This window comes from Anguilla rostrata, chromosome 9, assembly GCF_018555375.3.
Source record: "Anguilla rostrata isolate EN2019 chromosome 9, ASM1855537v3, whole genome shotgun sequence".
NCBI classification, from domain to species: Eukaryota; Metazoa; Chordata; class Actinopteri; order Anguilliformes; family Anguillidae; genus Anguilla; species Anguilla rostrata.
Window position 1 is genome coordinate 9558557 of NC_057941.1, and position 12939 is coordinate 9571495.

A 12939-nucleotide genomic window follows, 5' to 3' on the forward strand; every position below is an offset into this window, starting at 1 on the left:
TCATTAAAATGAATATTTCCAGATATCAAGTTATAATATCTGAAGTTAGGTGTAAACTTCCACTGCAGGTAACTTCTAAAGAATTAAATAAACCTTTTGAAGCATTAAAGGCCTTGATCTTGCATTGTACCCTGTCCTGAAGTCTTAACTGTTCTCAATTGAAAAGAGACATTGTATCTTTAAGATTAATCTCTCTGTGAGCAAAGGGTCTGTTCATTGTTGGGGAAACAGAAGCGGGAGTCAGATTAATAAAAGAGCCGACAAACTGTGCATATCATAGTGTCAGTGACTGAGCGGCGAGAAAAACTAGAATAGCATCCCTCTCCTTAGAATGGGTAAGTAATCACTTGCTCTAACAAGTGCATTGTGCATTAAGATCATTTATGAAATTACAGGACTCATTTGAATGTATCTGTTGGGTACAAATTATAAATTTAATAAATAATAATTAACATTCCTTTGCTGCTAATTGTTTCTTAGTTCAGAGACCGTATTTTGAATTTTGGCTTTCTGGGGCCACCATTTTAGGCATCACTGGAAAAGTTTCACTTAGTTACACTGATTTTTATTTATCTACTGGAAATTCTTGTTTTTGCTTGTTTAGGCAGGGAACATGGGTGGGATTCCTAATCATTAGCTTACCTTTAATAAAATGCTTTTTATATACCTCTGCACATTCATTTTTACATACTGTGGTATACTCCTAATACTTCTGCTGGAGACTGAAATATGTGACTGAAATTATAAAAGAAATATGGAGAAAACCCTAAATATATTATATATTTTTAACAACAATTGCTGTGGAGGATTGGCAGAGAATTAAAAGTCATTACAGATTCTGCAAACAAAGGATTTTTTTATTGGTATTTAATCTGTACTTCCTTTAGATATAAACTTGACAGGGAAACTCATTCTTTGAATTATTGTCATAATTCAGCAAATAAAGTCAGCAGCATTGTCGTGATAATAATGTATTGGATCTGAAACTGTGGTCTGCAGGTGTTCACTTACCAGGACACAAGGTTATTCAAACCTCTCAAAACTATGTAGATGAAATTTAAGAATCACAGAATGTTAAGTACGGTTCATTAAACATTAACATATGAAAACCTGAAAAGCGTAGGAAAGTTCATCTTTCTCTCCTAAATGTTGAAATGTGTATGCGATGCCCGTCTCTTTTCAGTTTGTGTTCGCACAGCCTTTTTCTGAACTCCACCCTTTTTTGGCATTACTGCCAGATAAAGTGGTACCAGTCTCAGCCTGTCTGCACCCTGGGCATAGTTGGGACCTGTCCTATGGCAGTTCCAGAGCTACCCCACCCGCCCCTTTCCCTTCAGCCCACATCAGTCCTACATCAGCTCTCAAAAGCCTGTTTGTTATCCATAGTGCGGATGGGAGGAGACTCTGGTCTTTGTTTACCTGACATCACTGGCCTTTGTTTCATAGCCCTGCACTAACAGCGCTGCACGAGGACAAAAGCCATTGTCTTTCAAGTCACAAAAAGCCTCTCTCTATGACCTTGCACACCCCCCACCCATCCCCTCTTCTTTTACGCTCTCCCTTGTTGTGCTGGCTCTGGCCTTGGCATAGGCTAGCCACAGCTTCTTCTCAAGTGGACCGTGGTGCCTGCTGTTGAGGCGGGGCATGGGCACTGAGGCGGTCTCAACGGCTCAGAGAGTTCTTGAGGGGACACGATGAGCATGAGGAGACAGTTTTGTCCATAGTCCTGCACTGCGGTATCTAATTGGGGACCCATACAAGTCCAGCCTGTGTTGCCTGCGTTATTTTTGGTGCAAGAGATTTATGAAATGATTCCAAGCAAACAGCCTTGGCTTCTCGGATCGTCAGGTGCTGGTTCTCCTGTTTTTATAGATATTCAAAAATTTGTTCTCTCTGCTTCACCAGCCAATCTTGCTTCTAAAAAATGCATAAGTGCAGTGCATGAACTTTGGCTGGTTTTGCATGGGTGTCTTGTTTAGATGTAGAGCATCAATTTGGGCTGTGTTTTTTGTAACTCTGAAGACAGATGAGCATTGGCTGAGGGTGTGGCATGTGCGTGTTAGTGGTATGTGCAGTGTTTGTTCTGGTTTGTTGTGCTGTCCCAGGTTGTTACGATTGCTGCGTCCGCTGCCTTGGGGGGATTCCTTATGTCTCCCTGGTGGCGACTCTGCTGTGCTTCTCGGGAGTGGCGCTGTTCTGCGGCTGTGGGCATGTGGCGCTCACCGAGACAGAGAAGCTTGTGGAAATGTACTTTGCCCACAATCACCAAGACTACATCATCCTGGCTAATTTGTGAGTGCCTTTCTCTATAAAAGTGGGTATAAAACAGACAAGAATTGTGACAAAAATGTTCTACTGCCAGTGTATGTGTGTATGTCTGTATGTCTGTATGTATGTATGTATGTCTGTGTGTATGTAATGCATTATAGATAATGCATCACTGTCTATCATTCTAATCCTAGTGTACAGTATTTCCAGTATGTCATCTACGGCCTGGCCTCTTTCTTCTTCCTGTACTGTATCTTGCTGCTGGCTGAGGGATTCTACACCACTAGCGCCGTCAAGCAGACCTACGGAGATTACAGGAGCACTAGATGTGGCCGCTGTATCAGCACGACAGTGAGAAGTCGGGGGGCAAAGAATGGAATCTAGGGAACATCCCAATTTATCATTTATAATGTTCATAAAGTCTGTAATTATATCCAGTTTCCCAAACTTGTTTAGAACATGTAGCATGGAACTTGGTGTCTGCTCAAAACATCTTTAATCTTAAATGAATTCTCATTTCTAACTCCAGTAATTGTTTTGACCACTGGCCTTATAAAAATGTGTTTCTGGCCGCAGTTCCAGTTCGGACCCATGAAGTATAACTGTACTGTATATGGTGACTTGGTGAGACTCCTTGTATTGTTTTCCTCTGCAGTTTGTGGTGGCCACATACATCCTGACTGTCATCTGGCTGGTGGTGTTTGCCTTCTCAGCAGTCCCAGTCTACTTCCTCTACAACATGTCCTTCACCTGCCACACAATAAACTTGCTGACTGAGAGTTCATCAAGTCTCAACCAACACGGTTGGGTGTGTATTGATGCCAGACAGTATGGTGAGTTACCCTTGCTGTTGCCAAACCATACTATTAATAGCTTGACTGTCAAATCTTCAGCCTGTAATGCGGGCAGGAATAGTATTATAGACACCTATGTGGTTTATATAATTTCTCGATTTCTCCATTTTTAGGCCTGCTACCCTGGAATGCAACTCCAGGGAAAGTGTGTGGACTGACCCTGGCGGCCATTTGCAAAACGAAGCAGGTGAGAACACCAAAAACTCACTGCAGCAAGTTATTAGTGTATTTTTTGTAAATGAATGCATTGAAAAGATCAATTGTACCCTCTCCATCTCTGGATGTAGTAGTACTCAGCAAGACTTTGCTGTGAGGCTGTACTAGCTCTGTGTCCTTGTCTATTGCAGTTCTTCTTGACGTATGACCTGTACGTAGCTGCTTTTGCTGGTGCTGGGATCACACTGCTGGCCTTGGTAAGTAATGGTGCACACCAAGGAGACAGAACAGAGTGTGGAATATCACCTTATTAGTGTCAATGTCTTACATCTTTCACCTCATTGCACTTTACTAAAGTGTTTTTCAATATGGCATCCTTATTTGGACAGGAGATGTAGCATCTCCTACTCGTCTCATTATATCAGATTGATTGTGCCATTCTGTGCTCTACCTGCTCTTGTTTGCTCTTTTAAGAAAATGCATAGTGATTCATTTATTGATTTATCAATCTTATTTAAGCTTTTAAAGTTTTATTTTCTATATGGAATATTCTTCATTGTTCATAGTACAGTACTGTGATGTGTATAGTACATTCCCAATTTCGATTTTTAGTCAATGGTAGCCTGTGGGAAATAAGTTGGTGAATAAAACAGAATTTGTCTTCAAATATAATTTAAATCCATCAGCAGATGTTTTTTATTTGATTTATTGTGCATAATTGTACAGAATAAGTTTCATTATAACATACATAGTGATCAGTTATACAAACTGTTTCATTATATTATTCATGCTAGCTTATTTAAAATGTCTAAGTACCTTAGCATATTTCACTTTCTGGGGTTTTAAAAGCATAGTTCACTCTCTGGGGTTTTGAAATGGACTTCTTAAAATGATATTAATTTAATATGTTGGAACTCCCACGAGTCCCACCCACGGGAGTGTATTTAATTAAAACTTTCTCACATCTTTTTTGGGAAGTACAGCTGCTTCTTTCTGATGTCCATCTCCTCATCCCTTTGTCTCTCTGCAGTTTGTCTATGTGATTGCCACCACCTATAACTTTGCAGTGATGAGGTTTATGGGAAGGAAGAGCATGACTCGTTAGGATTGTATTGTGTGTCCTCCCTGGGTCCCACCAATGAGGCCCAGTCTAAGGAAGGTCCTTTAGGAGCACCATGAAACTCGCCTCTCCTTCGCTGCTAGAATCCCCTGCAACTGCAAACAGCAAGCTGCCTTTATTTTCCACAAGGGCTCCTAATGTATTTAAATTGTCCTTGTTTTGAAGAGGACACTGAGAGTTGAACATAGCTCCTGCTCTTTATTGCTTAATACTACATTTCAACTTTTGCCTAACTCCAACATGAGCTATTGCTCTGGTGCGGGGTTCTGTGCCATCTCTGTGAAACTGCTCAAAGATTCAAAGGACATTGCCTCTTATTGGTTTATTGTCAAAATGTAAAATGCTTATCTTTTTAGGTTTCTTGCTAAATTATTGAGTATTAGAGTATATATATCTTAGGAGTCAGTATTTCTATTCCTGCTTTGTGTCTTTGATGGATTAGACTCCACTATATATGGAGATATCACAGAACACATTTAAAATTAAAACTGAATCAACACAAATAAGCTTTTTAGACCAGTGCTCATGTGAGCAACTTGTTTAAAATTGAACAAATCTTTGAGTGACGTCTGAGGATGAATTGTAGTTTCAATGTTCCTCTTGACCTTATTATAAAGAAGGCAGGTAAAGTACGTGAAGAAAAGCTGTTTTCACCTGAAAAGATACAGATGATTTAGGGTGAAGGAAGACATCACATCACTTGGGAATGTGTGATACGCTCTAGTGAGGATCATGAAAAGTAAACAGCAATGCAAAAACTCCCTTCTATATTTTTGTCCGAAGCTCATTATTGTTTTTGCCTATGATCGTGTCAGTAGTTCGGCAGAGACCAGAATCGAGTTTAAAGGTATGTGAAGTGGGGCTCCCCCTGGTGCGGGCATTTGGTAAAACACAAGTAACACCCTAAGAACCGTTACTAGCAGTTTATAACTGAAATTTGCCATTTGTTCATCGTTCGCCATATGTGTGATGTACAGAAATGAATTTTACAGAAGGTGCTAAATCAGGTTAAATGTGTAATTGAGCCCTTTCCTTTTTGGATAATTCTTTACTAAAATCCAGCAAACATTTATTTGACACACACATACTGCTTTTAAATATCATTTGGCCTGTTAAGAAGTGTGTCTAGTGAACTGTTTATATTGATAGGCTGCATAATGTCATGCTTAATTTGCATCCAACTGCATGGGTTGTGTATTAGATGCTATGATCTGGTGATGATAAAATGGTGGATGTCTTTAAACATTTTTCTGCCTGCTCTTCAGATGACTGTAGTTTCTGATTCCATAATAAAGTCAATTTATGAATAAAGGTACAGCCTTGCTGAATGTTCTGTTGTTCCAAGGATGACAGAACCTCAATGGTTGTATGAATGCTATGATAATATACTAAACTGATGGAATGGAATACCGTATTTATTGACTATTGCATCATTATATTCATAACATGGAACACGCTGTGCTGAAAATGATGAGAATAATTGTGTAAAATTCTGTAATCCTGTTTATATAATGTATTCATTTTAATTTTTTATAATTATCTGCTTTATTTTTTCGTATTGCATTATGTAAACAATTGCAAAACAATGCAACCCATAGCTAAAAGATGGCTTTCCCCAGTTTTTTATTACCAGTGATTTTAGGACAATTACATTCAGTCTCATTAAGATCATATGTATTCAGTCAAATCCAATACATATAGTTCGTTATAGAACACATTAATTGGCCAAATACAACTAATTTAGTCTCACTAAGGGCATATGCATTCAGGCAAACCCAAGAACTTACTAGTCTTACTAGGGTGATATTCATTTAGTCACAGCAAATCAAATTTTCTTGGATTGAGGAAAACTGAAAAAATTAAGTCTGTTTTCCTCAATGCAAAGGGAAATGATTGCTGAAGTCAGACCAGTTGTAACCAGTTGAACTTTTCACACAGTGGTGTGTCTTTTTGTGGTGCATATTTCTGTAACAATAAATCCAGTAAAAAAATTCTAAATTCCCTGTACTGCCATATTAAGAACTTTCCACCTCACTGTTTGCTGCAAACGTAATGTTATCTTATCTACCATGGTGTGAATTTTCAATAAATTGATACATCAGTTTACACCAGCAGGGATGCACAACTCTGGTGCTGGAGGCCCTCAGTCTGCAAACCGGGGGCCTCTGCAAATCTTTATAATACACTTGCAGTCTGCAGCAGTAGCTGCTGCTTATGAAAATTTCAGATCAACAAAAAATGTGCCTATTGACAATGTCCTATCCTTGCAGTATTCTGAGGAAGATAATGTTAAAATACATATCAGTATTATACAGATTGTAGGTCCAATAGTATAAGGTTGTATGCACATGATCAATGCCATAGCTGGTTTAAGATTCCTTTCCTCCCACACCCAAACCACCGGTAAACACAAATATCTTCCATACTCAAACCCTTAGTAAAAATGGATGTCTTGCCAGATATGCAAGATCATTATTTTATAGATACACAACATTTTCAGACAAATACACAAGGACAAACACAAACACACAAGCATGAAAATGTGGCTCTAAATAGAAATGAGGGAATATAAGTGAGGCCAAGTATACTCTATGCTGATGTGTAGATGAGTTACTGTTACACACAGGGATGTAATTGTGATTTTTTTCAATTTAAATACAATCTACCACAGGTTGCAGCTGGAGGTGATGAAGATGTTAGTTTTTAAGTTTGATTTGAATCCAGTGGGACACATAAACATACAAATGGAAGCTCATTTCTGTGGAAAGGAAAGCAAAGGTTGTAAGAAATCAATACCCAGAGCTTCTGATGTTCTGAAACAGTGAGATATGTTTCCTGTATCATTGATACATACGTCTTACGAAGTATGGCTTAACATGTTAGTAAAATATTGTAGAAGCAAACATGGCAATTTTTCCTAATATTTTATTAGCATTATCATTATCAAAAGATATATTAAAATAAAAGATTCCACATCACAAAAGCAAATATAATATAACAATCTGACATACCAGACTGAAGGAGAACACTGCAATATTTATTAATGTTGCCTTTTGCAAACTAAACAGGGTGTGTTCAAATGAGAACACGGTGCACAGAAAATTTTGGTGAAAAGATTGTGCTCACTTTTGAGAGGAAATCAGAAACCATTTCCCTTTTCGAGAAGGAAGTGACCAGAGATGAGATCTTTCAGGACTTCTGAACAAGTAAGATCACCATTACCAACATACAAAATCTGGCAGAGAAAGGTACACTAAACTGTGCTGTTCTTTATAGATGAATTGCGCTATGAAATCCAAAGGAAAAAAGTTCACTTATGAAATTTTGCATTATTATTTGCTGACTTTTAGCTAACTTTCAAGATGTCTTAAAGATATTTTAGTGCATTTAAAGGGGTACCAGAATTAATATTGGATTATTGATTTGGGCCAAACTCAAGGCATAGTAATTAAAAGAAAATGTACAAAATCATTTAAAAGTTCAAACTGATGAATTGTTACACCCCTAAGCATAGTTGTGAGCATCCAAAGCTGATAGGACTCATGGAAAATACAAATGCATTCTCATAATCAGTAGTTTATTTCCAGCTTCCTTCAATCAACCTATCAATCCACGCTACAAACATACTCACATACACACATACACACACACACACACATCATGGTGTAGATGGAGAAAGCTCTGGTCAGGCCACCCTGCGGAGGTGAGTGTAGCTGTTCACAGTGCGGGTGATGGCATCCTTTAGACTGACCAGAGGACGGTAGCCTAAGTCCTGCTTGGCACGGGTGCAGCTGTAATAGTGGTGTGTGCCGGCAAGGGCCACACGCATGGGGGTGAAGGTGGGTCGGAGCTGTAGAATGGGACGAAGGAAAAGAACCAGCAGCCAGAGTAGCATGGCCAGCACATACACAAGCCGGTAGGGTAGGTGGTATCTGGGGGCGTCGTACCCCAGCCCCACCAATATCTGGGACATGAAGTCCCAGAAGCGCACAGGCTCATCATTGGTGATGTGATACACCTGTAGAAGAAGGCAGACTCTTAGTGGCTTAGCTCTATGGAGTTAGATAGCTGCCAAAACATTTCATAATTGTAAACAGAGATTTGCAAATGCAAGTCAAATTGAAAATTTGTAAATAAACTTTATTGAAGTGTAAATGTAAAACCCAATCTGTGCATGTAATTATTGAATCTGTACATTGCTTTCTGCACATGCGGAATTCATTATACAAGTGTGTGGCTCTATACTGTACGTGCATGCATTTTTTTGCAGTATGGTTGCACCTACACTTAACTGTAATCGTAATTTTGAATTCGTAACAGGCAGCGCAAAATTAGATCAGGACACAACAATTAAAAACTGGAAGTCTCAGAGATAACGTTTTCAAATTAAAAGTTCATGTGTTTCCATTCAACGGCAAGTATACATTGGTGCTTTAATGGAAGAGCTATTCAACACCAGGTCCAGAGGGCCCAGTGTCTGCAGGTATTTGCTCCAACCATACACTATACCATCCAGTTTCACTAATCAATTTACTTTCTTGGTCTAGAGCAGTGGTAACCAACCTGTTCCAGGAGATCTACCATCCTGTAGGTTTTCACTACAACCCTAACAAAGGGCAACTCATTCAACAGCTAGAGATCTTGTTAAGCTGCTAATTAGTAGAATCAGGTGTGCCAAATTAGGGTTGGAATGAAAACCTACAGGATGGTAGATCTCCCTGTTGAAGTAATTCTTGAATTTGAGTATGTTTTCTTTATGTTTGTGCCTTTGTTTTTGAAGTGTGATTGTCCCTGTGAGCCACCATAGTTATGATATAAGTGCAACAAAACTTCCAAAAGTCGGTGCGTAAAAAAACAATGCAAAGATTCGTAAAGTCTAATTCATACGAATGCAAAGTGAAACTTGAGAACTTGAATCTGCATTTTAAAAAATGTATTGAATTGTATTCTCAGAAATTTTATCTGTATCTGAAATACATACAGATCTGAGAATTACATATACAACCCAGCTTTTACATTTACGTCTTGTCCACTCTCTCCGAATACATTTGTGAATCTCAAATTACAATTACAAAATGTGCTATCAGCTGTCAAACTCCATATAGTTCTTTTACACTAGCATCAGAAGTATGAGGTAAGTTTAACCACAATACACTAGTACACTGTTTAAATGCATTCTCTACATGGTGCAGAGCATTCTCAAGCATGATAGCATAGTACAATAACCCTGTGCACAACTGGGGATGGTAACAGTACCTTGCCACAAATGGGGGATTCTGGCCGTAGGCACTCAGCAGCCAGGATGTGTCCATGAGCAACATTCTCAACAAAGGTGAAGTCCACCAGGTTAGATCCATCACTGCCAACACACACACACACACACACACACACATTTTAATTCTTTAATAGGACACATTTAAACAGAACAGCAGGCAGGCCAGATTTTATGATGTCAGGACTTGCGAACATGCTTTTGCCATAAAACACGCAGACACGCACGCGTGCACACGCACATTATTTCGGCAGGGTCCTTACCCAATGATGAACTTCATCTTTCCTCGACGGGCTGTGTCCACCAGGATTGGGACAAGCTGGGGGTCCCGAGGGCCGAAGATCCCATGGGGACGAATGGCAACAGTGAGGAAACCCTTCTGAGTGTCGCAGGCCTCCAGGACCAGCTGAGCACAAGAAAAGAAGAAAAATCTTATGGAACCTTCTGGAATCATTACCAATGACTTTCAAGAATCGTGGAGAGCGTGCTTGTCTTTAAGGAAATAGTAACTGTGATGGTATGAGTTTGAGTCTCCCCCCCCCCCCAATCAGAGCCAACCTGTGGGGTATGCTCACCTTCTCCTGCTGGATCTTGGTCTCGGTGTAATAATCAATAGGCTTCTTGGCATAGGGCAAATCCTCCTTGCCATCCTTGATGTCAGTGCCTTCATACACCACACTGGCACTGCTGGTCAGGATCACTTTCTATAACATGGGAGTGGGAGGTATGTTACTAATGCCACTCATGGTGGCTGTCAGTACCTTAAATTGATGGGCAAATGTAGGCTACTGGAGTGTTGTACTTGCTTCAGTAAAAGCATTACAGTAATACCATAGTCATACACCTTCAGCCCCAAAATGTGTCCAAAATCCATTGATAAATCTAACCACGAAGCAAGTGCTGCAGGTATTAAAGGGGGCTAATTTCATGTAGAAACTAAAGGGCCAACTTGGTGCAGAAATTGAAGGGGTCAGGTCTAACTTTAGTTCAGCTATTAAAACCAGAAAATACACATTTCTTTAAAATGATCTTATTTTAAGTTGGAAGTATTTCCTATGGTGTGAGCAATCTGAGACTGTTGTAATCAAGGAAAGATGTACTGGCACAATATAAAACATATTTGTGGATTTCGCTTGTGTGTCACTGATGCTAGCTACCTGGACCCCTGCTTCCTGACAGGTTTGCAGCACGATTCTTGTCCCATCAACATTGACACGTTGGAAAAGGGCGCGGTCATCACAGGAAGGAGCAGGTGAGGCACAGTGAAACACCAGGGACACACCCTCCAGAGCTGCAAGCAAAGCCTAAGGATGCACACACACACACACTGCAGTATTCCATTGCCATTTTGAAGGACACTGATTATATTTACATTACATTTTAGGTATTTAGCAGACACTCTTTGCTGACAATGAATACAGGTAAGCCAAAGGTCTTAATATTGCCCAAATTGTGTATGGCAGAATTATGTCACTGCCATCTGTAACATACTTTACCATCTGACCGGAACACTCACTTGTTTGTCACACAGATCCCCAAGGTGGAAGGTGACTCCAGGGAGTTCATAACCCTGACGAATATCAAACACTGAGACACTATAACCCCGATCAACGAGCTGCTCCACCAGGTATCTCCCAAGGAACCCTGAACCACCAATGACTGCACATCGTTTACTACTCTGGGAGGAGAGAGGGAAATATTAGCATTTAGAAATATTCATAAAATGAACAGGTCTGACTCGCTTCCATCCATTGTATTAGCCTGCATTCGTGTCAGACTAATAGGAACACATTCCTAAAACAACATGATTTAGGTTACATTTGCACGAAGAACGTTCAGCGACATAAGGGTACCAACTTAGTTTTAAGCACATCTTTGTGCACAGTAACTCGATAATTAATCAAACTTTTCTTCTATTCGTTTGTGTTAAGAATTACATTTGAAAAACTCCGTACTGTTTTATGGAACCCACTGGTTGTACACAAAATTCGTCCCATTGTGTTGCTTAAAAACACCTACCGGTCGTATGCGCGTAGCCATAGTTCGGTGTCAATTGATTTCAGGAAAACGAGTGCAGTAGTAAAAGCCCTTTAAATTAAATAAAAAAAAGTTTGGACGCACAAGAACTGCATTAAGCTACCAGAAATGTACAAATCGAACTGGTCGCAGTAAACAGACACATATTTGGCTCATCAAACCAATTACGCAAAAGAATTTACCCGAGTTGACAGACTTCGGCAAAGTTTGCGGTTAGCTTTTTTCTTTAAACCACGATTAATATTAACTCAGTGCTGATACACATGTTATAATGGAAGCTCGTGCATTCACCTGAAGTACTCGGTAAATGAATTTCACACTGATGTCTGGTCACCATCAGCTGATGCCTCTTAGCGCTCTCGTTGGATGAATTGGGTCAAAACGTCACGGTGAGAAGGCGGTACATCCAATGCTATAAGATGAACAAGAGCGGCACCATGCTGGAAGACCAATCGGTAAAAATATTTTCCTAACTGCAGTCAAGCAAGATCACGCCCTCTATTTGCAAACGCCAACGTCAAAGCTTGTGTAAAAACTAAAAAGATGCACAAACCACTGGATTTTCTGTCCAAGCGAATTAGAAAGTGGTGTTCTGGCTTGTTTGGAATCACTGACTACATTTACATCTTACATGCACACAAATATTCATATACTACCACTGTGCTGGCATGAGTCATATAAATAACTTATCCCGATGGGCAAACCCCGAATATGCTAGAGTCAGCACTCAAATAGAACGGGGCAAGTCGGAAGTAACAGGTATGAAAACCTTGGCAGGCTCAATACCGAGAAAGTGAATTTTAAAATAACGCAGCATGCTGCGTTATGCACCACAGAATAGTTGTGGTGCATATTGGACAACTCCAATGCCAGCACTACAGGTAGAGTTGGGGGAATCTCCTTTGGAAATGAGGAGAAAACAAATAGCTGTAACATATTCGGTTATTTTTCTGGGTCAGGGAGACAATTGGTAGAGTTGGGGGAATCTCCTTTGGAAATGAGGAGAAAACAAATAGCTGTAACATATTCGGTTATTTTGCTGGGTCAGGGAGACAATCATCTAATAAGGAAAGATTTAGAACCATGTTGGGAGAAAGAAAAGAAAATGGTGAAGTTTTGATTGGATGGGGAAAAGGAGGCTGAAAAATTGGGTTTGTCAAGCAAACAATCGAGCCTCACAGCTGTATTTTCTGCAGTTCCACCATGAAAATAGAGGTTAACCAGAGGTTGAC

General features: G+C 39.8%; 2 protein-coding genes across 4 annotated transcripts; one reads left to right on the forward strand and one right to left on the reverse strand.

Moving 5' to 3' along the window:
• Positions 1 to 226: 226 nt before the first annotated feature.
• Positions 227 to 5709, forward strand: LOC135262878 (myelin proteolipid protein-like). Of its 2 annotated transcripts, none has more exons than XM_064350243.1 (7): positions 227 to 335; positions 2106 to 2292; positions 2463 to 2619; positions 2924 to 3101; positions 3236 to 3309; positions 3470 to 3535; positions 4309 to 5709. In XM_064350243.1, the coding sequence occupies exons 1-7, from the start codon at positions 332 to 334 to the stop codon at positions 4381 to 4383; spliced, it is 741 nt and encodes a 246-aa protein (XP_064206313.1). In that variant the 5' UTR covers positions 227 to 331; the 3' UTR covers positions 4384 to 5709. The 2 variants fall into 2 exon arrangements, with proteins under 2 accessions (XP_064206313.1, XP_064206312.1); XM_064350242.1 differs by lacking the exon at positions 227 to 335 and adding an exon at positions 1381 to 1848.
• A 2247-nt stretch (positions 5710 to 7956) lies between these two features.
• Positions 7957 to 12080, reverse strand: nsdhl (NAD(P) dependent steroid dehydrogenase-like). Of its 2 annotated transcripts, none has more exons than XM_064350241.1 (8): positions 11999 to 12080; positions 11690 to 11758; positions 11187 to 11348; positions 10828 to 10974; positions 10246 to 10374; positions 9934 to 10076; positions 9655 to 9757; positions 7957 to 8416 (listed from the first exon to the last, which is right to left on the reverse strand). In XM_064350241.1, exons 2-8 carry the CDS (start codon positions 11708 to 11710, stop codon positions 8084 to 8086), a joined length of 1038 nt encoding a protein of 345 aa, XP_064206311.1. In that variant the 5' UTR covers positions 11711 to 11758; positions 11999 to 12080; the 3' UTR covers positions 7957 to 8083. The 2 variants fall into 2 exon arrangements, with proteins under 2 accessions (XP_064206311.1, XP_064206310.1); XM_064350240.1 differs by having other exon boundaries at positions 11890 to 12043.
• Positions 12081 to 12939: the final 859 nt, after the last annotated feature.